At 62.1% G+C, this 18,713-nt stretch overlaps 2 protein-coding genes across 2 annotated transcripts; one reads left to right on the top strand and one right to left on the bottom strand.

Moving 5' to 3' along the window:
- The first annotated feature begins 1,324 nt into the window (after positions 1-1,324).
- PLK1 (polo like kinase 1) lies at positions 1,325-6,449 on the top strand. The gene is made up of 10 exons (XM_063171405.1): positions 1,325-1,705; positions 1,837-2,005; positions 2,082-2,226; positions 2,590-2,683; positions 3,172-3,391; positions 3,867-4,025; positions 4,108-4,185; positions 4,663-4,817; positions 5,251-5,433; positions 5,744-6,449. Exons 1-10 carry the CDS (start codon positions 1,325-1,327, stop codon positions 5,948-5,950), a joined length of 1,791 nt encoding a protein of 596 aa, XP_063027475.1. The 3' UTR covers positions 5,951-6,449.
- Positions 6,450-6,708: 259 nt separating this feature from the next.
- ERN2 (endoplasmic reticulum to nucleus signaling 2) lies at positions 6,709-18,673 on the bottom strand. Its single transcript, XM_063171435.1, has 24 exons — positions 18,664-18,673; positions 17,562-17,913; positions 17,342-17,444; positions 15,064-15,181; positions 14,723-14,756; positions 14,127-14,199; positions 13,966-14,038; positions 13,709-13,831; positions 13,531-13,632; positions 13,042-13,303; positions 12,859-12,937; positions 12,629-12,779; positions 12,234-12,355; positions 11,909-12,085; positions 11,570-11,819; positions 11,222-11,312; positions 10,536-10,725; positions 10,272-10,371; positions 9,926-10,125; positions 9,111-9,258; positions 8,890-9,017; positions 8,582-8,705; positions 8,290-8,357; positions 6,709-8,212 (listed from the first exon to the last, which is right to left on the bottom strand). Exons 1-24 carry the CDS (start codon positions 18,671-18,673, stop codon positions 8,021-8,023), a joined length of 3,270 nt encoding a protein of 1,089 aa, XP_063027505.1. The 3' UTR covers positions 6,709-8,020.
- Between the last annotated feature and the right edge of the window lie 40 nt (positions 18,674-18,713).

Below are 18,713 nucleotides of genomic sequence, written 5' to 3'. Positions count from 1 at the left end.
CAGAATCCCCTGGGATGATCCAACCTTTGAGCTGTGGCTGTGGTGATCTGCAGGGCTCCGGGCCCTGTCCGTGCACCAGGCTCCAGGACACCCTGGCACGGATGGCCCATGCCTGTGGGTGAGGCTCGGCCGAGGCATCAGCTCAACCTGCCGGGCAAAAGCACCATGTATGCTGGCCACTGACGGTGTGTGCCGGCCACTGACATCTCTTCTTCTGTTCTCTGTTAGCCAGCGCCAAAAGAAACAGCTTCTGCCGAAGGGGAAAGGAGGCAAACAAACGGTGTTCATTCCCTCAGCCATGGCACCGTGCGTGCCAGGGAGCAGAGAGCAGGAGGCCGGCTGAGGCACTGCTGCTGTGTGGTGGTGGGACATTTGTCATGGGTGATGGAGTTCAGGCATGGGAGCATCCCGCGGTCACCTCTCCCAGCAAGGGGACCCAGAGCCAGCACCGGGAGTGCCGGAGGGCCTGGCGTGGGGGACACAGGGGGCAGTGAGGTCAGGGACAGCCCCTCAGAACTGCCACACCGTCACCCGAGGGGCGCAGCGTGGGGTGTCTGTGTTATAGAAACCGGCCCAAGGTCGGTTCCTGGCTACCCGCGGGAATCCCGCTGGGAACCGCTGGACATGGGAGTCGCGGGAGCGGGCGGTGCCACCGCAGGGCCTCTCCCGAGGAAACCCACGCCGGTGCAAATCCCGAGGAATGTCCTTGGCGGAGCGCCTCGTGCCCGCGCTCGGGGTCCCGCGGGAGCGCGCAGAGCGCGCCTCGGGGCCCGCGGGAGCGCGCGCGGCCGCAGCCACCGGCACCCTGCGCACGCGCACACCGCGCGCGCTGTGGGGGCGTGTCCGAGCGCGCCCGGCCCCGCCCCCGCGGGTGCCTGTCTCCCTGGGCTCCCATGGTGCCCCGCGCGCCGCGTGGATTTTAAATCGTGCGGCCAATGGGGAGCGGCCGCGCGCGGTAACGGCCCCGGCGCCGCCTTTGAATCGCGGCCGGAGCGAGCGAGCGGCCCAACTCGGCCCGGGCCGTACCATACTGCCGCGGCACCGGAACAGCACAGCCACCGCCACCCGCACGGCCACAGGCACCCGCAGCTGCCCCGGTAAAGGCGCCCCGCACCCGCTGCTGCACCGGCACCGGGACCCGCCGGTACAGGGACTCGGCACACCCAGATCCACCGGTACCGAGACCCGCAGCTGCACCGGTGCACGAACCCGGCTCGTGCCACTTCCCCAGCACCCACTGCTGCACCGGGACCCGCCGCTCTCCCGCAGCCGCTGTTTCGGCGCAGGCAGCCGGGGCCCGGCGGTGCCCCAGCGCGGACACAGCATGACCGCGCCGGGCGGGAAGGCGGCGCGGCCGGCGGCGCTGGTGGAGCCGGCCCGGGCGGCGGCGGCGGCGGCGGCGGGGGGGAAGGAGGTGCCGAAGGTGCTCGTGGATCCCCGCACCCGGCGCAGCTTCGTGCGCGGGCGGTTCCTGGGCAAGGGCGGCTTCGCGCGGTGCTACGAGCTGGCCGAGGCCGAGAGCCGGGAGGTGTTCGCTGGGAAGGTGGTGCCCAAGTCGCTGCTGGTGAAGCCGCACCAGAAGGAGAAGATGTCCATGGAGATCGCCATCCACCGCAGCCTCTCCCACCGCCACGTCGTCGGCTTCCAGGGCTTCTTCGAGGACGACGATTTCGTCTACGTCGTGCTGGAGCTCTGCCGGCGCAGGGTGAGGGGCCGGGGGGCGGGTGTCGGTGTCCCCGGGTTCGGACCTGTCCTTCCCTTCCCCGTGTCCTGCGGTACTGAGCTCCTCCTTGTCCCGCAACCCCCGCCCCGGTACTGACCCCCCGTTCCCCGCAGTCGCTGCTGGAGCTGCACAAGCGGCGGAAGGCGCTGAGCGAGCCTGAGGTGCGGTACTACCTGCGGCAGACCATCCTGGGCTGCCAGTACCTGCACAGCCACCGCGTCATCCACCGCGACCTCAAGCTGGGCAACCTCTTCCTTAGTGACGACATGGAGGTGAAGATCGGTAAGTGAAGGGACCCCAGCACAGGGACCAGCTAGCCAGGGCATCCTGGTTATATCCCGTCTCCCTGTCCCTCCAGGTGACTTTGGCCTGGCCACCAAGGTAGAGTATGATGGGGAACGCAAGAAGACCCTGTGTGGGACACCCAACTACATCGCCCCAGAGGTGCTGGGCAAGAAGGGGCACAGCTTCGAGGTGGACATCTGGTCCATTGGCTGCATCATGTGAGTCAAACTGCCTTTCAGAGGGCATGAAGCTGGGCAATCCCTGTTCTGATCTCCTTGGCCCCTCTGAGCTTCAGTGTAATCCAAAGCTCCAGGTCACTGTTCCCCACAGTGCTGAGTCCTGCTGCCAGGCAGCTCCCAACCTTCCCCAGCTGAAGCATTTCCCTGCAGGGTGCTAGATCCCAGCTTCCCTTTCCAGGGAACAGGTTCCAGGCACAGTACACGTAGCTGTCTGTGTGTCTTAATGCTAACCGTGTTCCCTCTGCCAGGAAAGCCCCTGGGTGTGCTTAGGACATGGTTGCTCCTGTGCACAATCTGAGTCTCTTTGGCAAAACTGACACCTTTTTGTCTGGGAATGCCCAGGTACACTCTGCTGGTGGGGAAACCGCCTTTTGAGACTTCTTGCCTGAAGGACACGTACATCCGGATCAAGAAGAATGAGTACACCATTCCCAAGGTATGCCGCTTCCCATGGAGCTTCTGTTTGGCTCACAGCGGTGCTTGGTGAGCCTCCTGCTGCAGCCTCTGTGTCTGCCACTCCATGGGCTCTCCATAGCAGGGCAGGGGCTCTCAGGCTGGGGTGGTGTGAGCCTTGTGGGGAGCCAGCAGCTCCCTGCCCTGCAATCCAGCAAAAATCTGAGCTGGGCTGCTGGCGTGTGGGGGTGAATGGACATGGGCAAGTCCATGAGGTCTGGGCCAGGTCCCCGGCTCACTCCACTGCTGATGGGTTGGTATTGCTCCAGTCATTTGACCCCAGGCTTTGGGTGCTGTTAGGAGCCAGTTCTCTGTGCCACCCAATTCTGCTTCCCCAGGCTTGTGTCCTGCTTGCCCGATGCAGCACTGGAGCTCCGCTCCAGGCGGAGCTTCCCCGGGCTGCAAACTCCATTCATTTGTCACTAGTGCACGTTGTCCCTGACCCGTCTCTAAACTCCGCCTGTCCCTCAGCACATCAACCCCGTGGCCGCAAACCTCATCCAGAAGATGCTGAGGTCAGACCCTGCCACGCGCCCGACCGTCGACGAGCTGCTGAACGACGAGTTCTTCACCTCGGGGTACCTGCCCAGCCGCCTGCCCACCAGCTGCCTCACCATCGCTCCCCGCTTCTCCCTGGCTCCCAGCAGCCTGGAGCTCAGCGGGCGGAAGCCGCTGACCGCGCTCAATAAAGGTAGGGGTGGGTGCCCGGGTGAGCTGGGCCGTGGGGCCGGGCACAGCCTGCCCAGCCTCCAGCAGCATCCACAACCTTCAGTGTGCCTCCCTCGCATCATCTCCTGATCCTTATGGAAACTCAGAGCATTTGTGGGTGAGGGGGCTCTCCCTGCTCTGCCTGGGATGAAGCACTGCATTCGCTTCAGCTCTGTAAGGAGCTCAGACTGATGCCTGGGAAGTTCCACCAGAACACAAGGAAGACCTCTCCTGTGCAGTGCCCAAGCACTGAACAGATTGCCTAGAGAGGGTGTGTGCAGTCTCCCTCACTGGAGATACTCCAGAATCCTCTGGACACATCCCGTGCTCTGGAATTACCGTGCTCATGTCCCACCACAATCCCTTCCGACATGAGCCGTTCTGTGTGTCAGGTGTTGTCTGTACCCGGTGCCTTTGGAACCTCGTCCCTCACATCTCAGTGTTGTCTCTCTGCCCAGGACTGGACAGCCCTGCCCAGGAGCCCTTGCTGGAGAAGGAGGAAGCAGCGGGGCTGCGGGAGGTGGGAGATGCTGTCAGCTGCCACCTGGCTGACATGTTGCAGCAGCTGACTGCAGTCAATGCAGCCAAGCCCTCGGAGCGAGTAGCAGTGAGGCAAGGTGAGCCTGGGGCAGCCGACGGGCCTCGTGGGGTGCACTGGCTGTGGGAAAGGTCCCCTAACAAGCTGCTTTCTTCCTGCAGAAGAAGCTGAGGACCCGGCCTGCATTCCCATCTTCTGGGTTAGCAAATGGGTGGACTACTCGGATAAATATGGACTCGGTAAATACCAGGGGTGGCAATGCTTCAGGCTTTCCTTGTGTCTGAGGAGGCTGGGAGAAGCCTGGGTTGATGCATTTCCTAGGCCTGGGTTTTTAATCGCCATATTCCAGTGCATGTGTCCAAGAGCACTGCCAGGAATCTTACCAAATACCCCAGGAATCCAGAGCAGTGGTCACTGACCATCAGCCTTGGCCACTTTAACGTGGACAATGGTACCTGTGCATGAGGTGACCAGGCTCTCCCCAGCCTGCACAGGGATCCATGGTGGCAGCAGAGGCTGTTTTTGAAGCAGCTGATGCAATAAGGGAGATGACAAATCCAAAGGTGGAAAAATGCCAGCCAGACCTCCCCAAAGAGAAGACCTGGCAGGGCCTTGGTGAGATGGCTGTTAGGGAATCCCTGGGTGATAAACCATCTGCCTTGGTACTTCCCACCACCTGTGGTCCCCCAAGATCTCATGGGGTCCTTTCTGGGCAGGTTACCAGCTCTGTGATAACAGCGTTGGGGTTCTCTTCAATGACTCCTCTCGTCTCATCATGTACAACGATGGGGACAACCTGCAGTACATTGAGCAGAACAACACTGAGTCCTACTTCACTGTGAGGTCCTACCCCTCTAACCTCAACAAGAAGGTCAGTCCTGGGGGCAGGAGCCCTGGCTGGGGGTGGTGAGACCCCTGCCACCCTTAGGCTTGCTTGGATGGCAGGGTGGGTTCCAGGGAGAAACTTTTATTGGAGGCCACTGGCACTTTGCAGGCTTCCTCTAGCTGGTGACACATGGGCCCAAGGACAGACACTAGCAGCTCTACCTGCTATCTGAGGCTCATTTATGAGCAGTTTCACAGAAATTTAGTTGCTCACACGACTTGCACGTACCAAAGTATTCAGCAAAGTGAGTCTGATGTGTCACAGTCAGAGTTAATTTTGAGGATTTCCTTAAGTTTTTGCCATAACACCTCAAGCTCTGACAGATGTAAGGAGGGTCTGGGATTGTGATGGCTGTCCCTGTGCTCCTCCCCCGTGCCTGGGGTCACCCTCAGCCCCTCACAGCCTGTCCCTTCTGCAGATAACACTACTGAAGTACTTCCGGAATTACATGAGTGAGCACTTGCTGAAGGCGGGGGCGAACATCACACCACGGGAAGGGGACGAGCTGGCCCGGCTGCCCTACCTGTGCACCTGGTTCCGGACCCGCAGCGCCATCATCCTGCACCTCAGCAACGGCACCGTGCAGATCAACTTCTTCCAGGTGAGGCTCTCTGCAGGGCCGTGGCGCTGGCTGCACGTGGTGCTGCTTGGAGGGTGGCAGGAGGGGATGACCTGAGCCAAGGCTGTGCCCAGGGAGCCTGGCTCTGGGAGCTGTCTGTGCTGGTGTCTAAAGCCCCCAGTGTCCTCACTTGTGAGGAGGGGCTGTGCTCTGGAGCTGTTGTCCTTTGCTGCACTCTGAATTCTACAGAGGGGTTTTGTCACACGTTCTGGGTGTGCCAAGATGGCTCATCCAGAGGAAATGCTGCCCTGAGGAGCACGGTGCTCAGTGAGTGTGTGTTGTCTCCCGCCAGGACCACACCAAGGTCATCCTGTGCCCTCTCATGGCTGCTGTGACATACATAGATGAGAAACGGGACTTCCGCACGTACAAGCTGAGCCTGATCGAGGAGCACGGCTGCTGCCGCGAGCTGGCCAGCCGCCTGCGCTACGCACGCACCATGGTGGAGAAGCTCCTCAGCTCCAAGTCTGGCTCGGGCCGGGTGAAATCTTCCTCCTAGACCTTGTTCTTGCTGGACTCGACATCGGTGCCAAACTGCCCAGCTGTGGAGGGAGAGGTCTGGCAGCTTCCCTCACGCGGCCCAGCTGGGTTCCTACTCCTGGCTCTGGGCTCATTGCCCCGAGGAAGCCCTGCTGCTGTGGGAATGGTGTTGTTCACTGACTGGTGCCCAAAGGTTTCTTGCTTCCTGCTCCTAACAAAGTGTATTTTTAAACTCCCTACCTAGTCTGTTTTTCTAATTTCCCAAAGCCAAAATCCCAGCTCCAAACCAGCACTCTCGTTTGAGGTGCCTGGGGCTGCTCTTGAGAGAGCGGAGCTGGCAGTGAGGTGTCTGTACATGGCTGTGCCCGTGCTCTGGGCTTTGTTTCCTCTGGTAGAAGCTCAGGTAAGGTATTGAACAAGCCCGGGGTGAGATTTGAGCAATTGACCTTTTAATGCTGAAACTCCATGAAACCTCAACTTTTGTATATTTCATAACTTGAATAAAGATTGTTTAACAGCATCCAGGCTGTTTCACTTCCCTTTGCCTTGCTGAGAGAGGGGACAGTACTGCTCTGGCTTCCCCCTCTCAATGAGATACCCTCTTACCCTTGGCCTGGGCTTGCCTCCTCCTTGGCTCCATGACTTAATTATGGCTAAAGAATCAGCACAAGTCCTCCCAGGCAGCAGGAGCCCAGTGACCTGCCTGTTGCACTCCACCATCCCTGCCAGCAACTAGAGGTGCTCTTAGGCCAGTTTGTTTTTATAAGCAGGACAATCTTTAGTTGATGTTTTTTAATTTTTTATAACATTTTGTATAAATACATTCTGAAAAGAAATCTGGTACAAACCCTGTTATCTGTGTAACAAAATCCCACACCCCAGTATACAGAGGAATCAAACTATACAAAATTATTGCTGTTCCACAGAGGAGCTTTGCTGTGGGGCTCTCTGTGCCCATGGCCTCAGCTGGTGCTGGAGGCTGGCTCGCAGGGCCCACATGCCCATGGGCATGCTATGAAACACAGCATCCATGGGATACCTGCCCTGGGCAGCAGGAGAGGCTGGGGGAAATGCAGGCACAGGCCTGTCTTTGAGAGAGGGATCCCAGGGACAAGGAACTCTCTCCTTTGTGCCCAGAGACAACTGTTCCTGGACTGCTGTGCCACCAGGCCTGGCACAGGTACAGGCTGCTGGGGTCCCTAAGGGAGAAAGCCCTGTTCTAGGCGCAGCTGAGATCCACACCTCCATTGTGGGACTGTGCCCCCACAGCCTGGGTGCCATGGGCAGGTCCCAGCCCCAGGGTGGCTGCTGGGCCTGGCCTGGTGAGCACAGCCCTGCCACGGCTGAGGGACAACTCCAGTGTCAGCACTGGGGGCCTGGGCACAGCTCAAGGAGTTGTGTCCCCAGGCCCTTGGCACAGGAGAGAACCTGTGGGACAAAGCAGGACAGAGCTTCCTGTCCCTGGTGAATGTCCCCTGGGGTTGATGGCAGCTTGAGGGCATTGCAGTGCCAGGGCCCCACTGTGAAAACACAACGTGTTTTCCTCTTTCTTCTCCAAGCACTGTGTCCACCTGAGATGTCTTTGTTTTCTGACTCAAATGCCTTCACACCTGTCTGACTGTGTGTGTTGGCAAAGATGGTTGCTCAGAGGGTCCCCCAGGTGAGAGCATGGTGCTGCCCCATGCCCCACCTGCTGAGCCCTTGCCTGGCTGGCAGCAGGGCACTGAGAGGGCCCGGGCGGGAAGCAGCGGCTGCAGCCCTTGGGCATGGCCTACAGTCCTCAGGCCTGACCCACGAGCCTCGGGCATGACCCACGGCCTTCAGGTGCCATTGCCCCTCAGACGTGACCTGCAGCCCTCTGGCATGATCCGCAGCCATCAGGCGTGACCCACAGCCCTCAGGCATGTCCCACGGCCCTTGGGCATGACCCGTGGCTGTTGGGTGTGACCCACGGCCCTCATGGGCTGTCGCCCCTCATGCACTTTTGCCCCTCAGGCATGGCCCACGGCCCTTGGGCATGACCCGCAGCCCTCGGGCCTGACCCGCAGCCCTCAGGCATGGCCCACAGCTCTCGTGTGACCCGCGGCCCTCAGGCGCCGTCGCCCCTCAGGCCCTGGCAGTAGTAGGAGCGGAAGGTGCGCTCGTGGGCACAGAGCCGCATGGCCCCGTGCGTGTGCAGCAGCAGCCGCGGGAAGCGGGAGGTGAAGTACTCCACAAAGCCCTCGGGGACGGAGCCCAGGGCCACCCGCACGTCGGCCGGCAGCTCGTGGTAGTGGTGCTTCTGCAGGAGAGAGGGGGTCGTGAGAGGGGACAGGGACAGTGGGGGGGCAGGGCCACGGGGCAGCTGTGTGGCCGTACCTTGTTCCTCATGGCCCGCAGCAGGTCACGCACTGACCCCCCCTTGTAGGTGCGGAACTTCCTCAGGTCTGGGGACAGCAGGGGAGACACGGAGTGAGGGGGGACACAGCCCCTGTAGTGCCAGCCCCAGCCCTGCTGCACTGTGGCCTCCCAAGGAAGGGCTGCCACCTTTACCTGCCCTGCTTTTGGCTCCTGGGCACAAGCAGGTGCCTGCTGGCCAGTAAAAGCACCAGCCCCTGAAGCCCCACTGTTTCACTGGGCCCAATGATGAGCCTGGCCCCTCCATGCTCACCCATCTGCAGCGGGAGGGAGATGTGCATCCTCCAGTTGGTCCTCACCACTGCCCGTCCCCCCGATTCCAGGGCTGAGACAATGGGCCCCTCGGCTGGCTCCTTCTCCACACGGTCACTGACGTCCTGTGTGCCCAAGAGGTGCGTATGGCACTGCCCCTGCTCTGCACGAGGTGGGACAGAGACCCAGGGACACCCCAGCCCTCCCAAGAGTAGCTCACAAGGAGCATGTTGACCTAAATACAGCAGTTTCCAGCACGTTTTTCAGTGCACACCTGCATTCACTGCCAGTGGGGCAGCACAGGCTTACCTGGAAGAACTGCAGCTGCTTCTCCTGACTCCAGAAAAAGGGATGCACAAGGACCACAGGGGCCGAGGGCCGGCGCTGGGGCTCGGCGCTGATCATCGCCACAATCAGCTCCCTCGCAACGAGTTTGTCTGGGGGTGAAGCAGAACAGCACCGAGCTCGTCCCTGCCCCGGGAGAGGGAGCAGCCCTCAGCCTGCAGCCTCCCCGTGGGGACGGGTCTCACCGTGAGCCTCCTCCTGCAGGCAGCTCAGCTGGTAGCAGCCCGCCAGGATGTTGGCCTGGCGCCGCAGGCTGTCCCCAAAGGGGTGCTGGCCCCCCGACACCACGTAGTAGAAGATGCACCCGGCTGAGAAGATGTCCACAGCACTGGTCTGAAAAACACGGGGGCACGTGGGACCCTCAGGCAAAGGGCAAGGAAACCTTTACCTGCCACTTCTCTGTCTTTTCGTCTGGACAATTTGTCATTGGCTGCAGAGCTGCTGGAAAATGCATCACATGGGGCTCCTGCTCTGCTACCTGCATCAGGGAGCCCCATCACCCCAGGTTCCCAACAGAGAAGGCGTTTGCAGAGGCACAGCCAGAATTCAGGACTCCACAGCCCAACAGACATGCAGGGGCTGCAGGTGTCCCACCAGCAGGCAAACAGACACCAGCATGAGCCCCAGCACTGCCCTGCCCAGGATCAGTGCAGCAGCTGCTTCCAGTGGGAATGAGATCCCCAACTGTGAAGAGAGGAGAAGCGTGACCTTGTCAGCATCTCACAGCCCCTTCAATCTCCCCACCCCGAATTTCTGAGGACTAATGGAGCCTAATGAGACACCTGTGTTGAGCACAGCTGGGCACTGTCCCACAAGGGCAGGGGCACGGGGACAGCCCTGGCAAGGAGCACAGTGCCTGTGTCTGGGCTGGCTCTGGCTCATGGAGCTCTCATCTTAATTGTGCACCCTGGCAGTGTGACCTGAGGCCACTGCCACCATGGGGGACACGCCACAGTGGGCCCAAGGAGCACCCGGGGCAGGGGGGCCACGGCTCACTGACAGGGTTCTCCTTTGGGGCCTCCTGCAGCACCTCGGGCGCGATCCAGCCCTCAGTGCCGGGGATCCCGGAGCGGAGGCTGAAGCTCTGCCGGCCCCCCTGGAGCTTCTTGCAAAGGCCAAAGTCGGAGATGACGGCGCGGATCTGCCCGTGGCGGTTCGGGACAGAGATGAGGATGTTACAGGGCTTCAGGTCACGGTGCACTGCAAGTGAGAGGCTGTGGTGTCACCCGGCAGGGCTGGAGCAAGCAGGGCTCTGCCACAGCCCCATGTGCTGCTGAAGCCCCAGTTCTGCCAAACCCCGCAGCATTTGCTGAGGAGGGGCTGCAGAGGGGAATGCTGGCCCTTACCGATGCTGAGGGAGTGCAGGTGGGCCAGCCCCGACATGGTCTGACGCAGCACGGACACCGGGTCCAGCCCGCGGCGCTCAAAGCTGGGGCTCTCCACGTACTGGAACCACACAGCAGGAGAGGAACTAAGCCTGGTTTACTGGGCAAAGGCAGGCTGGCTGGAGAGACGCCCTCCCCGGCGTGATGGGGGCGATGGAGAGGAGCCCCCGCAGAGGCAGTGTGTGCCCGAGGCCGGTGCCTGCAGGGCTCCCGGGCCCGGCTCACCTCCTGCAGCGTGGCGGAGCACAGCTCGATGGCGATGTAGTGGAACTGCCGGTCCCGCTCCGTGCAGAAGTAGCGCACCACGTGCGGATGCTCGTCGGACTCGCGCAGCAGCCGCACCTCGCGCTCCAGCAGGTGCACACACTCGGGCAGGAGGCGCTTCACGGCCACGCTGCGGCCCTCGAACTGCCCCCTGTGCGCAGAGTCCTGCTGTGCCCGTGTGCTGCGGGGCAGGGCCCGGCCACCCTCACCCACGGGGTGCCCAGCATGCTGTACCCACACTGCTGCACCCCAAAGCCTTGTCACATCACCGACAGGAATCTTCCCAGTGTAAGCTGGGAAATGGAGGGTCTCCATTTCATAGGAAAATTACATCCCTCACTTTTTCTGTGTTCAGGGGTGGAAAAGGGGCTCAGCCAGAGCCTCGGAACCATGTGAGGGGCCAGAGCAGGTGCAGGCAGGCAGGGAGGGATGCAAGGGGGACCTGCCCTGTGTACCCAGTGCCTGGTCAATGAGGGCCACGAGCCCAGCTCCAGGATGGGTGGGATGAGGACCAGAAGAAAGTGAAGGGGGTGAGCTCTCAAAAGTCCCTGAACCAGAGGCTACCACCCTGAGCTGCCTTGTCACTATCCCTGTGGCTCCCAGGGAGAAAGGGAGCAGAGTGGGGACAGGCACCCAGTGTCACCCACCTGAAGACAAAGGTTCCTCCAGCTCCATGGCCCAGCACATCTTTGGGGTTAAAAGAAACTTTCCCAACTACAACCAGGTCTGGGTCTGCATCTGCAATGGAGAAAAGACAGCTGTCTTCCAGCCTCCAAGCATTAGTTCTGTGTAGAGGACACCTGTTTCTCTATTCATCTGGCCATTTCTTGGGCCCTACTCTTATGTAGCCCATGCTTAGCCATGCCAGATCTGGCACCTCCTCCCATCCCAGTTGGGCTGCAGCCCTCTCATCTGCGGGCATCCCTGCCCCTGCTCTGGGTGCTGACATCTCTGGACAGAAGCCCCCACAGCCTGCCTGTTCCCCCTGCACCCACCTTCAGCAGGCACTGGGACAGCTGGCTCTGGGCTGACTGTCCCGTTAGCCGGCTCCTTCAGGCAGGCGGAGGGGCTGGAGCTCTGTGAGAGCTCTGAGGCACTGCCCTGGCTCAGCTCCAGCTCCCCAGGCTCCTCAGGGACCCCCTCTCCGGAGACTCGGCCCGAGAGCAGCATCTCCTGCTGCTGCTGCAGGAGCTGTATCTGCTCCTCCAGCTGCTGCTGCTGGGCGACATGCTGCCGCTGCAGCTTCTGCAATACAAACCACGGCAATATTCAGAGCCTGGAGCCATGCTGGGGCATTGGCTCCGTGTCCCTCTCCCTCCACCAGCAGCACTCACCATGAGCAGCAGGACCAGGATGCCCCCGCCCAGCAGAGCCGTGCCGACGCCTGCCATCACCATGTCCCAGGTGCCAGACTCGGGGTACACCTCCAGCTGCTCCCCTGGCACAGGGTCTGGCTGGAGCTGCCCCTCGCTGCGGACAGCTGGCTCCTCGGGGCTGCTGGGGGCCAGGAACTGCAACACACACCCACGGCTGGCTGAGGCACAGACTGCAGGGCACTTGGCTTTGGGACCTCCTTCCCGTCCTGTCCCATGCTGGGGACCCACTGCCCGCCCCAAGCAGCACAGACCCCTCAGTGACCCAGCACCCTTCACCACTCACATCGTCGAACACGGTCCTGCTGGGAGGAGCCCTGGGGATGATGGTTTCCGTGGTTTTCCTCAGGTTGTCTGGGAAGGCTCTCAGCATCGTGGTGTGGACCAAAGGAGGCAGCTCATGGTGCCCTGTGGCAGGAGGGGAACAGAGACAACCCTCAGTTCCCCTCTTGGTTTCAGCACCCATCCCTTGCCAGCAGCCCTGGCTCTCCTGGAGTAGGGGGGCTGCTTCTCATGGGACCCCCAGCATGGGTAACTGTGAGCCCTGCTTCAAAGGGTCCCCACTGGGCAGAGCAGGTTGCCTATTGTCCCCAAAGCACAGCAGCAGCTCGGGGTGTTCCCCCCCGGGCACTGCCTGGGAGCCAGGACATGGGTGAGTCTGTGCCTAGCACAGCTCCGCACCTATGAGGAGCCACTGGTTGGGAGGTGAGGCGATGCTGCCCTGCGGGTACTTGACGTCCGTGCTGGGCGTGATCTCGCACTCCCCGGACTCCCTCATGGTCACGTCCTCCGTGGTGGGGCCGTCGATCCTGGCCAGCGTGATGCCCTGGGGCTGGGGACGTGGCAGCTCGTGGGGCACCAGGCAGCTGGACACACCGTGGTGGCTCCAGCGGGGCACAGGGGACACTCACCACCAGCGCCACGCTGCCGTGCACCAGGGAGGTCACAGCATAGAAACTGGTGGCGTGCTTCCCCACGTAGAGCGCCGGCCTGCAGGGCAAGGACAAGCATCACCTTCCATCCGCCACGGACCAGGGTGGCCGAGCATGGGGAACACGAATGCCACTGGCTGCCACTGCTCAGGAACCACCTACAGCAGCTGGGTCTTGGTGGCAGCGAAGTCCTTGACAGACTGGTAGCTCCACTTGAGGACGTGGATGTCCTGTGTCTGGAAGGTCAGGTAGCGCAGGGTCTCCATAGCCACGTTGAGGTGGGGCAGGCGGCGCAGGCTGTCCTGGTGCCACAGGTAGATGCCAACCACAGGTGAGCCGTAGTTCTGCGCCCACAGGACCTCCCCGCTCTCCTTGTCCAGGGTCACCACCAGCCCGTCGCCGCTTGAGGCCAAGTGTGCCATTTCTGCAGAGAGCAAGGGGGATGAGGGATGCAGCACTTCGGCTGTGTCTGCTCTGGTCACCCTCAGTTCCGCCACTGGTCGTGGGCTGCTGCCTGTTGTCCCCAGCAATGGGCACAGCTGAGCCCTGCTGGCCCTGGCACTGCCACCCCAGGCCCCTGCACAGCCAGAGTCCTGCTGGAGTGGGCACTGGGGAGCTGTGTGCCACGACTGCCACTGCAGTTGCACTCACTGTACTGGTAGGACTCCTCGCAGAGCGGGGCCGAGTACTCGGAGAAGGTGGCATTCCAGCGCAGCTCCCGCGACTTGGTGTCATACATGGTGATGACGTACTCTGGGGACAGGAGCAGGGCACAAGGTCACCTCCAGGGCCCCATTCCTGGCACCAGGGGGTCGATGGGGGCACTTACGGGTCCGTCCGATGTAGAGCAAGGGGCTGGATGGGCACAGACCATCCCAGGCCTCTGTTGAGAGGGTGGTCTGCTTCTCCCCTGACTTGGGGTCCACAATGAACCAGCTGTCCTGCTTCTTCCCTGAGAAGGAAAATGCCTTCTTTGTAAGCCCCCGCAGCCCCCTGTCCCCAGGAGCTCCCTCTGAGCCCTGCCTGCACCCTGCACAGCTCCTGGGGCCTGGGCAGGGCTGCCCTGCACACCCCAGCGCTCCGTACCGGTGTACAGCACCCCGTCTGAGCCGCGGCACGGCGAGGACTGCACCAGCTCCGGGATGGTGAATGGCAGCTTCTGCAACACAGGAGCAGGGCAGGGTCACCCTGCAGCCCAGGGCACCCCAGGGCTCACAGCGTGCCCACGGCCCCACAGCCCTACTGACCATCAAGCCTTCCTTGTTCTTTCCTCCCAGGATATACAGGCTGCCGTCATTGGGGTCTGGAAGGAATGCTGGCCTGGGAAGCACGAGAGAGGGATAAAACATGAGCCACCCCCTGCCCCAGACACCTCCGAGGACACAGAGTGGCTACACTGCAGAATCCCCTTTAGCAGTTTGCTCTGGGGTGAGTCCCTGCAGGACTTGACCTTTCCTGGGCACCTGCAGCACTGGGTTTTGCAGGAGATAAATCCCACTCTGGTCAGTCCTGGGGCTTCCCACAGCCACCCAGTGTGCACCCACCAGGCCGGTGGATGCCCTGCCTGTCTCAAGGAGCTCTTGCTGCCCGCCTGCCCCTGAGCTGTCAGGGGGATTTCCCTCTATTTCTCTCCATGCTGGTGTGTGCAGTCGAGCTGAGAGTTCCTCGGCTGTGCAGCAGGTGCCAGCTCCTCCTCATCACCATGTGCACACGCCAGGGACAGGGTAAGGGTGATGCCACGGCATGGGCTGGGCATTTCATTTCTCTGTGGTTCCCCTTTCCTGCTGTTGCTCCATCAGTTATCAGGGAGCCTCCTGCACTGCCCAGTGGGGGTGACACTCACTCTGCCACATAGACCGGCACCTGCAGAATGGGATCTGAAACAGAGAGTGAGAGGCCACATCAGCGGCGCTGCTGTGAGTGGGACAGCACAACACCACTGTTTACCCAGCGTGGCACTGTCACCCAGCCCAGCCACGCAGCCTGTTTGCCTTTCAGAGCCAAAAGAGACACACAGGCAGATGCTCATCTGTGCCTGGAGCCGGGGCTGGCAGCGCACCCCAGACTGGAGGTACTGGCAGCCCAGAGCCCATCCAGCAAAAGCCAGGCCAGGGGAGCATTCCCAGACCCCAAATATGCTCCAGGAGCTGGGCTGTGAGCAAATGCCCCCCAGTCACTACTCACCATCCTTCAGGGTCCACTTGATGTCCCCCGTGCTCTTGCTGACAGCGTGGAGGTTCCCATCCAGTGTGGAGATGAAGAGCAGTGTTTCTGGGACAGTCACAGCACCGCCTTTGAGGCTCTAGGACAGACACAGCATCCTCAAGAGATCAGCCAGACTTGGGAACAATCCCCCAGCCCAGCTCCTCTGTGCAGCTCAGCTGCTGGGGCAGCTGCACCCTCAGTGACCAGCCGCCCCTACAGCCCCTGGCTCCCCTGGCTCACATCCCACCAGAGCCATCCTGGGGCTGGAGCAGCCTTCCCTTTCCCTCCTCTCCCTGGAACAAGTTTTCCCACAGGTGGGATGAACTGCAGTGTGGCTGTTCCCAGCCACAACCCTGGATGCCTTTCTAAAGGTGACAAGAGCAGCCTGACGGCCTGCTCCTTCCAGAAACAAACGAGTCTGGTGACTTTTCATGCCAGAGAAGTGATGATTGCTTGCCTGGGCCTTCAGAGCTGCAGGTTCCAGCTACCTGACATTGAGGAAGTAATTGCAAATTCACCTGGGAAGAGGAGCTGCTGCTTCCACGTATGGCGTCTGCATAGCGAGTGCCAGCTCAGCCAGCGCCACATATGCCAGCCTCGCCCTGTCAGCAAACAGGGATGGGCAAACAGCACGGGACACACACGGCTCTGGCAGTCCCCAGTGCCAGGATTTGGCAGCAGCACTGAGGCCCTGGCTGGCCACAGGTCAACGTGAGAGGCACAAGGACACCCCAGGAGCCCAGCCCCACAGCAGTCCCCTGGCTGCTCGGGGAGCCTGAGCTGGCACAGCCTGTCCTGGGGGCCTGTCCTGGCTGTGGAGCAGGGAGCAGCCAGCAGCCTGTGCCCAGCCAGGACCCGCATGCGAGCCTGAGACCATTTGCAGAGCAGAACCTGACAGTACAAGAGTGGCTGTGGCACGGCAGGGCCAGGAGATTCCTTCAGCTGCAGCAAAGCACAGGAGCACACACACCTCCCTCACAATGCGCCTCATATCAACCTCTGCACCTCCAGCCCAGTTCTTTTATTTGCACTTCTTTTTGCTTCATTTTCAGGTGAGGTCAGAGTGAGTTTCCCTGCTCTGGCTTTGCCCAGAGGACACGGCAGGGAACTGCTCCCCAGCCCCAGCATGGCTCCTCCAGCCCCCATGGCCATGCAGGAGGGATTGCTGCTGGCTGGGGACGTGCCAGGCTGGCAGACAGGGGCTCTTGCAGTGTGGCCACCTGCCCGGGGGAAACCGAGACTGCCGGCCCCCCCAGCCATCTAGAAGGAAGCTCTCTGCTTCCTTCCCCCCTGAAGCACTGGGGACTTTTCCATCTCTTCTGCAAGTGTTTTGGTGCCAGGGCACTCGGGCAAAGGCCAGGCTGCCTACCTGCTCCCCATAAGCCACCATGGGCAGAACTGGGAGCACTGGGTGCCTGGGAGCTGCCACCCTCCCGCTGGTCCCAGCCCCAGCCCACAAGTGTGGCTGCTCCCACGGGCTGTCCCAGGAGCTTTCCCGAGGTTCCACCACAGCACTTGGGACTCTGTAGTGATGCTGCTGGGGCTGAGCTCAGCCCTGGGCTCGGGGCACCTCACTCCCCCAAGGATGGATAGACAGGGATGCCCAAGCACAGACAGAAACTCGGCGCCAGCATCTTCTGCTTCCTCCAGTGAAGCAGCTCTAGCCGCGTAATCCAAAGCCGCCCTGGCAAGCTGCCTATCCACTTGAACCGCCACCAGCTGCAGGAGCTGGATCCGGCTTCGAAGGCACCTCCCTGACAGGCAGCAGGACCAGGCAGAGGGGGAAGGGGACTCCGCCGCCGGCCACAGCCGGGGCTAGGGGTGAGGATGGAGATCAATCTCCGCTCTGGGTGCCGCAGGGGCCCCGGCCCGGGTGACAGCCCAGCGCTCCATCGCACCGCGGCCAACGCACCCACGAACGGCTGCGGGTCCCGGCAGCATCCCGGCCCCGCGGCACCGCGGCCCCTCACCCGCACCCCAAGCACCTTGCGGGTGCCCCCGCCCGAGGGCCGGCTCGGGCCCCGCTGCCCGGTGTCACCCGCGGCCGCTCCCGCCCGCGCTGCCGCACCTGCCCCGAGCGCGGGACGCCCCTGTCACAGCCCGGGCACCGAGTGCTGGGCGCCCTCCCGCAGGACGCGCGGGGCACGGCGAGCACCGGGAGCACCGGCGAGCACCGGGAGCACAGGCGAGCACAGGCTCACACCTCGCTGTCCCCTCCCGGGCGCTGTCCCACCCCCGCTGCCAGCTGCGGCCGTACCTGTGCCGGGGGCGGCGGGAGCAGCAGCAGAAGCAGCGGCAGCAGCGGCGGTAGCGGCGGCAGGAGCCCCCGGAGCCCCCGCGGGCGCGGCGCGGCGGGGCCGCCCATGTCCCATGTCCCGGCCAGGCCAGGCCGGGCCGGGCCGCGCGGCCGCCGTGAGTCAGCGGGGCCGGGGCGGGTCCCGGACGCGGCTTCCGCCCCCCGCGCTCCGCACACGCACCCCGGCCCCGCGGGCCCGCCGGCCTCCCCGCCCCGCTCCCCTCCGGCCCCGCGGGAGGAGCCGCGCTCAGCGCACAGCCCGCATCCCCCCGCCCCGGGCACCGGCCCCGGCCGCGGGCACCGAGCCCAGGACGGTTCCTCTGGCCGGTAACGCGGGGAGAAGCCCTCCCGGCCGTGGCGGTGGAGGAAGGAGCCGGCTCCTGCCGCCCCCCGCTGCCCCGTGTGCCGGGAGCTCGCCCCGAGGACAGCGGGGACCGGGGGCTGCGCTGGGACCCCCGCCCGCACGGACCGCTGGAACCGAGAGCCAGGGCACGCCGGGCACCGCGGCGAACAGGAGCTGCCCGCGGGCACAGCTGGGAGAACGGCAGCGCAAACTGGGGCTACTGACCCGACTGAGATGGGGATTTTGGGTGGGACAGCAGGTGTCTAAAGGGGGAAGCGAGGCCGAGCAGATCGGTTCAGCCCGGCAATGCCAGGGTGCCCGTTCAGCCCGGCAATGCTGAGAGTGCCCGTTCAGCACGGCAATCCCAGGGTGCCGATTGAGCACGGCAATGCCGAGGGTGCCGCATGCCCAGCACTGGGGCTGCTCCGAGCACCCGCTTGGGGCTGTTCAATGGCAGCGTGACCGTGACACCACAGCAGGACCGGCCCAGCTCGGTGCAAAAGCAGACTAAGGCCTGGCTTTGGGCAGGGAGGTAGAGACCATCCCGTAATTCACAGCCTCTGTGTGTGCAGTGGCACACGGCAGCAGAACCCAAATCCCCAACGTGGGAGATGGGCACCCACGGCTTTGATGTGCCACCAGGTGTGCGGTCTCCTGAACTTAGGCCTGTGTCCATCTTCCTGCAAAGAAACTCACTACAAACCTTTTGCTCACGGTTGTTCGTGCAGGAGGAAGCAGCTCAGTACATACAGAATATTGAAACACTCAAACACAGAAATACTTAATTATCAAACTTTAATTCATAAGACTAATCTTACAGAATAAAACACCAGGATAACCAGTCAAGGTTACACTTAAAAAAATCCAGCAGTGCAAATCTAAGACTAAATATTTGTCATCTCCCTCCCCCCAAAATAGGCAATAGATTATTTAAAAATACCATAATACATGGTACTCACATATTCCATTTAAAATAAATCTGCAGTGAAC

This window comes from Melospiza melodia, chromosome 18 (genome assembly GCF_035770615.1).
Source record: "Melospiza melodia melodia isolate bMelMel2 chromosome 18, bMelMel2.pri, whole genome shotgun sequence".
NCBI lineage: Eukaryota > Metazoa > Chordata > Aves > Passeriformes > Passerellidae > Melospiza > Melospiza melodia.
This window is presented reverse-complemented; position numbering and strand designations above follow the sequence as displayed.

What these genes read in the sequence shown, in the direction of transcription:
- PLK1 (XM_063171405.1), top strand. Translation starts at nt 1,325, where the DNA reads ATGACCGCGCCGGGCGGGAAGGCGGCGCGGCCGGCGGCGCTGGTGGAG. An exon ending in TGGAGCTCTGCCGGCGCAGG is followed by an intron (nt 1,706 to 1,836) that starts GTGAGGGGCCGG and finishes CGTTCCCCGCAG; the next exon opens with TCGCTGCTGGAGCTGCACAA. An exon ending in TGGTCCATTGGCTGCATCAT is followed by an intron (nt 2,227 to 2,589) that starts GTGAGTCAAACT and finishes GGGAATGCCCAG; the next exon opens with GTACACTCTGCTGGTGGGGA.
- ERN2 (XM_063171435.1), bottom strand. An exon ending in AGAACAAGGAAGGCTTGATG is followed by an intron (nt 14,039 to 14,126) that starts GTCAGTAGGGCT and finishes CCTGTGTTGCAG; the next exon opens with AAGCTGCCATTCACCATCCC. An exon ending in CCTGCAGGAGGAGGCTCACG is followed by an intron (nt 9,018 to 9,110) that starts GTGAGACCCGTC and finishes CTTCACCCCCAG; the next exon opens with ACAAACTCGTTGCGAGGGAG.